At 50.3% G+C, this 8841-nt stretch overlaps 1 protein-coding gene across 1 annotated transcript; it reads right to left on the reverse strand.

The window, feature by feature from the left end:
• On the reverse strand, positions 1 to 7103 carry ADAD2 (adenosine deaminase domain containing 2). The gene is made up of 12 exons (XM_069085924.1): positions 7011 to 7103; positions 6254 to 6462; positions 4806 to 4949; positions 3736 to 3876; positions 3233 to 3280; positions 2715 to 2840; positions 2301 to 2451; positions 2030 to 2197; positions 1656 to 1879; positions 1142 to 1379; positions 930 to 1050; positions 1 to 789 (listed from the first exon to the last, which is right to left on the reverse strand). Exons 2-12 carry the CDS (start codon positions 6447 to 6449, stop codon positions 685 to 687), a joined length of 1662 nt encoding a protein of 553 aa, XP_068942025.1. The 5' UTR covers positions 6450 to 6462; positions 7011 to 7103; the 3' UTR covers positions 1 to 684.
• Between the last annotated feature and the right edge of the window lie 1738 nt (positions 7104 to 8841).

Raw genomic sequence — 8841 nt, forward strand, 5'->3', positions numbered from 1 at the left:
TAATATTGCATAGTTTATTATGCTTGGTGATATAAACAAGTGGTCAGCCCTGAATCTGTGATCCTGGCCCCTGTACAGAATCACTACCATCATCTGACAGTTCAAACAGGTCCTGGGCACAGCACTGCACAAAACCATTCCCTTAGTTAGACCGAGCTGGGAATCACATTTTTCATCGCAAGATTCCCCAGACCTACCTTGGGGTTGCTATTTTAATATTTTCCACCTAAAATTTGGGAATATAAAGTTTCCCTTTGGCACTGGCCTATTGGCCAAATGCTTTCTGAACCTTTTCCACGTCTAGTGAATCATCTTTCCCACACTTTAGCAGGAAGACAATACATGGCATTCAACTTCTGAACTTCCACTCCCTCATCCACAAAATAGGGATAATACCTCCTGGACTAGCCCCTCCACCTCACAAGGGCGTCATGAGAGTCAAAAGACAGAGAACATTATTTCCAACCAAGACTGTACAGAGAACAAAGAATTTATTCAGGACAAAGCATAAAGCACCTAGCTTCCAACTATTATCAAATGTCCCCTCCTCACTACCTCTTCCCTGAATCATGCCCAGCCCCGTTCCTTAATGCCTGGGCACTTTCCAACCCCAGCCACAGCCCTTCTCCCCCACCCCACCACACAGACACACACACATCTAAGGCTTCCTCCTAGAGCCTGTGTTCAATGACAGAACCCACCCACCAGAGGCTTGGAGGGCCAAGAGCCGAAGTCCTGCTGTTCCAGGTAAGTGGTCAGTTCCTGACGAGCAGCACGGTATGTCCCTGCCTACAAAAAGGAGATAATCCAGACATCAGAGCAGCCCTGAGCCTTATGGGGGAGGAAGAAACAAGAGGGCTTAAGACAAGGCCCCACTCCTAGGGGAAGGCATGATATGAATGAACTAAGTGAAAAGAGTGATCACTGACCTTCGCCACCTCATATGTATCCAATGCCAAGAGATCCAGTCTTCCCAGGGCTTGGGCCGCTTGGCGGAAAGCACGGAGAAAAGCAGCCTTGCAGAGGCGGGAGGGAGGACCGAGGGAGCCTCTGGGTAGGGAGAGAAGAGGCCATGACCTCTGAGTCTTCCACTTTCTGCCATCTCCACATCTCCCTTCTCCCCTACAATGCCCAGCCTTACTCTGACCACACCCGGCCAGTGTTTGTGTCCACAACTTCCAGGCCACTGTCTCCCAGACTCCAGTTGAGGCTGAGGCCCTGGCAGTTGGAGGGTGTCGAGTCCTGGGGAGCCACAGGTGGTCCCAGAAACAGGTGCAGGGGATTCCGAGCATAGGGAGCTGGCAGGCCTGGCCTTCCCTCTAGGCAGGGCCGGTCATGGATGACCCGACGCAGAGTTGAGGGGTCATGGCAGGAGTCAGCTGTGAGGGAAAAGCAGAAGTCTGAGGGGATGAGGGTTATCTCTCCATCAAAAAACATAACTTGCCCACCTCTCCTGACTGCCCCCCCCCATAAGATTTAGAGTTAGAAGGGCCCTTATCAAGATCATCCAGTCTAACCTCCTTATACAGATGAGGAAACTGAGGTTGCTAGAGGGGCAGTGAATTGTCCTTCCACCCCAGACTCTGTGCTGTTTTTCCAAGACCCTCCCCCTTTCTACCACTCCTCCCCACAGTCACCCATCTTGGACCTCTCACCAATGACGAGGCTGGTCGCATAAAGTGGGGGCAGAAAGTGGGCCAGCAGGCCTCCTCCCAGTCCCAGCACGGCCCACCGTGCCACCTTGTCACTGGCTGACAGGGAACAGACCCTGGCTGCCCGGAATCCTGGGGCAAGGTAACAGACCGGGCGCAGCTCTCCCCGGGAGTGGGCTTGAAGACGAAGGGAGGGACTATGGAGAGAGCCCCCTGGGGAAGGGAGGCTGAAAGGGGGAAAGGAGGGGAGAGATCAGAGAAATAAACTGGCACAGAAACAGCAAGTCTTCAGATCTCTTTGTTCTGTCCTCCCTCTCCCATCCTGACCACTCCCTCCCCACTCCTTTCAGAACCCCAAATCCAAATGTCCTGCGTACTAGATGTCATGGGCAGCACCCGCAGGGGTGTCACTGAGGTACAAGTGTAAGAAGATTTTGGGTTTCAGGGCAAGAGGGGGACCAGGGCCTGGTCGAGGGGTTAGCACTGATCGTTCCGCCCCCTCTGGGCCCCCACTAGCCACCAGCAGGAGCTGCCGGAAGAAGAACCTGAGAAAGAGGGAGAAAATGACAAGTAGGTAGATATTTTATGATCAGCACCCTCCCCACCCCTCTGGGCTCAGGATCCAATCATCTTTTCTTTCCCCCTCACCTGACCAAGGCACGGCGAGCAATAACCAGGCCGTGGGTGTCGTGGAGTCTTCGGCCCATGAACTCAACCCAGCCTCTGTATCCACCTGAACCAGTACCCAGAGCAACCAGCTCATAGGTCTCCCTACAGCTGCCCTGCTCATCTGGGACCTCTGTAGGAAGGACAGGGGGAAGAAGGGCTGGTGAGGAGGAGGTCTGGAAAAGAAGCCTGAAGGAAGGGGAGGGGATGCTGGGGAGACAAACGGGAAGGAAGACTTGGGGAAGATCAGCAGATGAGACCTAAGAGTGAGGAAGGAAAGGAAAACCAAGAGGGGAAGAGATCCTGGGGGTTCCCTGCCCCCTCCTGAAGGATGAGGTGGGGCCACAGAAGATGGGAAGGGGGTGCTCTAGGAAGGAAAATCTCAGGCTTTCATACCCCTTTCAAGGATGACAGCTGCTATACTCCGCTTGCAGCCCCGGTAAGGGGAGTTTTCACCTACAAGGCGGTCAAACCCAGAGCTCACCACAGCCGCACAACGCTGCTCGTGGGTCAGGATGTTCTCTAGAAGAAGGGCAGGGGAGAAGAAGGACCCTCACTCAATCCCCAAGGAGGATGTTCTCTAGAAGAAGGGCAGGGGAGAAGAAGGACCCTCACTCAATCCCCAAGGCTGATTCTCTTCTTTCTTCATCCAGCACACTTTGGGGTAGAAGAGCCAGGGATGGGCTGGCTTCTGGGACCAAGGAGAACCAGAAGAATGGGTACAAGTTCTAACTACTCAGAGCAGGGTGGTCTGTCTGGAAAGTGAAGGTGTCCACCTCGGCAGAGGTCTCCAAAGAAGGGTGAAGACCACGTGCAATGATGTTAATAGAGAAGCCTCCCATTCAGACATAACCACTCTGACTCAAGGCCTGTAATCTGAGGAGTAGAAGGGAGAGTTATGAGGGAAGGCTCACCTGCGGTTAAAGAACACAGCGGCAAGTTGTTAGGTTCTTTGAAGGGGGCTGGAAAAAAAAAAAAGGGAAAATCTAGGAATGCCCTTTTGGGTTACGTGGGACACAAGGCTCTGCTCCAAATGTGAAAGGGAGGAAACTGGGGCAGAGGAAGATGATTTTATAATCCAGGAATCCCACAGCCCAGTCCCCCCACATACACACCATGACTGGGTTCAGGGAAGAGATGAGGGCAAGGCAGAAGGTTACCTCTCCTCTCACAGGCATCTTGATCAGGGGATGGCCTGCAGGCAGTCTAACCTCACAGACACTAGAGTCGAAAGGGTCCTTAGACTAACACACCCATCTCATTTTACAAATTAGAAAACTGAGACCCTGAAAGGAGCTGTGATTTGCCCAAGATCACAAGAGCAGTCAGCAGCAGAGTAGTGCCTGCCTTCCTACTGTGGGAGAAACAGCTGCCCTTCCCCACTAGGAACCTCCTCCTCCTCCTAAGGGAGGACTACCTGGGTTCTCCAGCTGGGCTCTGACCCAGTTGAGAGCAAGGATGGCCGCCTGCCCCTTTGCCTCCTTCTTGCTGCTCCCGGTGCCCTCGGGACAGGACACCTCATCCAGCACAGCACAGACAGAGAAGTGTCGGAAGGGAGCTAAAGGAAGGAAAGGGAGTTTGGAATCAGGAAGGGGAATCTCCACAGCCCCACCTGCTCAGAAGACCAGCCCCCCAGCTCCCTCCTAAGCCCCTCAGACCTTCCTCAAAATACCCCCTACGTGAAAAATCAAAACCACATTTTAACATCTATAGGTTCTATGAAAGGACCTTGAGATATTCTAGTCCAATTTCCCCCTCGTTTGAAAAAGGAAGAAACAAAGAGGTGAGCATCCCCTCAGTTTTATAGTTCTTTGCCATCACAAAAAGAGAGCAGCTATAGATATACATGTGGGTCCCTTCCCTTTCTTTGATCTCTTTTGGGCAATGATCTATAATGATATCACTGGGCTGGAGGGTATACCCACTTTAGTCACTTTTGGGGCACAGTTCCAAACATAGCTCCAAAATGGCTGAATTAGTTATGACATATGAATGAATTCTCTTGTGCCACAAGAAATGACAAAGTTTCAGAGAAACCTGGGAAGACTTGTTTAAACTGACAGGAAGGAAGCAGTACCAAAGAACAATTCATACAAAGACAACAACAACATTGTAAAAATGAATAGCTTTGAAGGACTTGAGAACTCCCATCAACACAACCACCAAGCATAAGGATGGACTCCACGTAGAATGAGACACACATTTCTGGACATGGATCCAGTGGCAGTGCTTGGCCTGACTGTGCATACTTGTTATAAGGGGTTTGATTTCCTTTTTTGAAGGGGGGGGGGGGTTAGCATAAAAAGGAAAAAAAAACACTTAGTAAAGGAAAAAAAGTAAAATTTAATTTAAAAAAAGAAACTAGTATGTAGAGGAATAATTTGCCTAATCGCACGAATGTGGCAGAGCAACAGGAGTGATACACACATTGGTTCCCATCTCATCCCAATGCTCAGCACACAGTGACCACTCCCCTCCCTCACTTACCCTGGATGTCACTCTCCACAAAGCGCAGAGTAAGGCCCATGCCAGCAGCATAGCAAGTGAGGAGGCTCAGGGCCTGGGCTGGAGGGGGGTCTTTGTGCCCTAGGATCAGCTGCCTCAGCACAGTGGGAGGATCTGAAAGTGGCCCTAAAAAGAGTAAGGAGAACACAGTAAATCACAGACTGTTAAAACTGAAACCTTAAGTGGCCTGAGAGAGATCATTTAGTCCAACTTCCTGCTTGATCAGAATAGAAAACTGGGGCCCAGGGAGGCTAGCTGGGCCTGGAAGACAGGGCCCATGGCTCTCACCCTAGAGCTGTTCCCCTACCCATTACCTCCCTCATACCAAGGGGCTTCACTGACTATAGTAATCTCTCTCCCCAACTCCCATCTGCCTCCAACAAGAAACAGAGTTGGAAGAGACCCCAAAGGTCATCTAGTCCAAACCATAACGAAACTGGCCTTTCTTCTAGTTCATTCCAATGAGAAGTCATCTACCCTCATCTTCAAAGACCCTCAGTGAGCAAGAACCCACCACTTTCCAAGGCAGCCGTTCCACCTCTGAACAGTGCTGCCAAGTCATTCATCCTGACATTAAGCCAAAATCTCCCTCTCTGCAACTGCTACCAGTTACTCCTAGAAAGGGTATGCCAATCTACTTCCCTGTGACTCCACTCACCACCCCTGTAACTTTCCAAACCAAAGTGGCCCTCCAAGAATATGCTGTTTGGACAGTCACAAACACCCAACAAAGACAAAAAAATAATGCAAGGGAATAGAAAGTGATAAAAGAACAAGAAATATAAACAAACAAAAAACCCCATAAGATTCAACCTGAGAAAATATTAACAATTACATAGGTGGGAACAAGCTGAAAATTCCAGATGGTGACTAGTGATGAGAACAATAACAATACAGAGGGTCTGTGTACCTATGTGTTGCCTACTCCTGTTAGACTATAAGCTCTATGAAGATAAAGACTGTCTCCCTTTGGTATCTGTAACCCTGGTCCTCAATCCAGTGCTTGGTACATAGTAAAGGCTTAGTAAATGCTTTCTCACTCATTCAAAGGAGGAGCCAAGAAAAAGTCTACTCCCTTTACCATAAGCCTACTTTTCCTGCTTAATAAGAATGATAGCTAGCATTTACACAGCAACTTCGGGCTCTGCATTATCTCGCATTGCACATTATTTCACTTTGAGCCTCATAATAACGCTGGGAGGGAGTTGCTATTACTATCCCCTTCTTACAGGTGAGTAAAGTGAGGCAGTCACACCTGAACTAGGGTCTCCATCACGCCCCAGGCCCACTGCTCCAACCACAGTGCCACACATACAGGTGCCTGAAAACGACCTTGCTACCCCCTTACACCTTCTCCTCTCCAGCGTTCCTCAGGATTCCCGCCCCTGTTCCGATACCCAACCCCCACGGGAAGGCCGCACCCTCCCTACCGTCCCCAGCCCCCAGCTGCTGCTGCTGCTGCTGCTGTTCCTCGCCCTTTGGGGGCTCTGCCTGCTGGGGCTGCGCCTCTGAGGATGCCTGGGCAGAGCCTTCCGAGGGTTTGCAGGGGATGTAGCCCAGGCTGGGGCCGCGGGACATCTGCAGGGAGGCTGCCAGGCGGGGCTTCCTGCGGGTGGCCTCATCCATGCCGGGAAAACAGCTGCTAGAGAATGGGGGGGGGGGGAGGAGAGACGGGCACGACCTGAGCACATCCCACGCACGACGTGGCGACCGCCCCCCTCCTGCCCTGCCACGCTAGCGCTTCCAAAGGGCTTTTACAGACGGGATAGCAATGGAACCTCACAGCCACCTTGTGGGGTGGGGGTGCTCCTACTATTCCCATCTTACAGATGAGGAAACTGAGGCAGGGAGTGGTCAAGGGGCCTGCCCTGAGGTCGGAGGGCTCAAGTGCCCATTTTCCAGGCAAGGAAACCGAGGCACCGAGAAGGAGCTGGGAGGATTGTTATTTTTATAAACGGGGAAGCTGAGGCCCGGAGCGCTTAAGGGGCCTGGCCACCGGCACGCGGCTTACGCGGCCAGGCCCGAAGGGGGCTCCGAAGCAAGTCTCCCACCTCCGAGCTCGGGTCTTCGCGGGACTCTGGGCTTCGCCCGCCAGCTTTACAAGGGGAAGGGGCGACGGTGAAAGCGTAGCCCATGAGATCAGGCGCCCGCACCCCACTATTCCTCCCCCCCCCCCCACCTCTTCACCTCACGGTCAGCGGCCTCTGCACGTGGCGCCCGTTATCCCCGTGGGACGCCCGTTAAGCACGTGACGTTCCTTGGTTTCCCAGCCCCGCCTTCTTCCGCCGCGCTTAGGCCAATAAGAATCCAGCTAGCGGGGCCACTTCCAGCCAATAAGAGGGCCCGCTGCTTAAAGTTGCCTCACCCCTCTCAACTAAGCTGAGCCTGGAAAAACCTGTTGGTGGTAGTTTTTCCCAAGCAGATTCTTGATCTCGAGTCATAGATTGTCCTTGAGAGTCTGGTGGAGCCCATGGACCCCTTAAATCCATAAAATAAAAGGAAACCGATTGTATTGAAACAGTTTTGTTTGTTTCTTTTTCCTGGTCAGGAACTCCCGGCAGAGTGTCCTGGATAATTCCAGTTCGGTTTTAGCAGCACTCAAGCCTGTGCAATGTGGGCGGCTCTGCGCAGAGAGAGTTTTGTTGTGGTGAAAAGCAACCTCTCTGGTGGGGTCTTATCCTCTCACTAATAATTCCCAAAGTTACCTGACTGTGATCCTAGCCCTGTGACCCTACTAGTTTGCAGAACAATTGAAATGAAAGCTCTGCTGTTTTCTGCCCTAATCAGACTACCCTGAGAGTACTGAGCCCTGCATTTTAGGAAGCCCATTACCCACTGGAGAGCGTTCAGTATGAGTTAGGGTATATGGAAACATGCCATATGAGGAATTAATCATACTCCAGTGAAACTCTCCAGGTCCACCCAGGTAGGAATTATCCCTCCTTCCACAAGTCTCTCTCCCCATTGAACCTTTATTTTTGTACATGTCTTATCTCCCCTACGGGATTGTAACCTCCTTAGCATCCTTAGTCACTAGCACGGTGACACACATAGTAAATACTTAGTAAGTGTTTATTGAATAAAGCATTTGATAGTTGGCAGAACTGGGGATGACAAGAGAGAAGGGAGGAGGTGATGTGCTTTTTGTTGAGTCTTTCCAGTCTGACTCATGACCCCACTTGAGGTTTTCTTGGCAAAGATTCTGGAGTGGTTTGCTATTTCCTTCCCCACCTATGAAACTGAGGCAAAAAGGGTAAAGTGACTTGCCCAGGGTCACACGCTAGTAAGTGTCTAAGACTAGATTTGAACTCTGGAAGATGAGTCTTCATGCCTACAGGCCCCCAAGCCATTCATTAGGTCACCTAGCTATCTGAGGTGAATTCTAAAGTTAAGGTTATTCTAAATAACACTCAAAGGAAGAGCTATGAACAATAGGTAGAGCTTACCAGGAGGAAAATTCAACATAAGGAAAACTTTCTAACAGTTAGAACTGACTAAAAATGGCATTGATTGCATGGCTAGGTATCATGGTCCCCATAACTGAAAATATTCAAGCAGAGGAATGATGATTATCTGGAACAGGTAGTTCTCAAGGGAGAAAACCAGGTTACCTATACAGCCATATGAAAGAGTGTTCAAAATCACTACTAATTAGAGAAATGCAAATTAAAGCAATTCTGAGTTTAAACCTCACATCCATCAGAGTGACAGAGATGATTAAAAAAAAGAAAATGATAAATGTTCAGGGGGCTCTGGGCAAACATGTACTTAAGAGGCATCACATCACAGTAGGGGCTGGGTCCATTTGAAAAATTATCATGTGACAGATGGCATAAGAGAAGCCAAGTGTATGTTTCTTGGTGATACTATAGCTGTGCCCACTCAACCCTGGCTCATTTTCCTTTTTTCTATACTCTAGAGAGCTGCAAGGGTAGTATACAATTTTAGCTATCAAGTGGTGTTATCCCCACATGTATCAGCAATGCCATATTCACAATGCCTATAGAGATTACAAATA

This window comes from Petaurus breviceps, unplaced genomic scaffold (genome assembly GCF_028583685.1).
Source record: "Petaurus breviceps papuanus isolate PSGF00001 unplaced genomic scaffold, PetGlider_PUasm1.0 176, whole genome shotgun sequence".
NCBI lineage: Eukaryota > Metazoa > Chordata > Mammalia > Diprotodontia > Petauridae > Petaurus > Petaurus breviceps.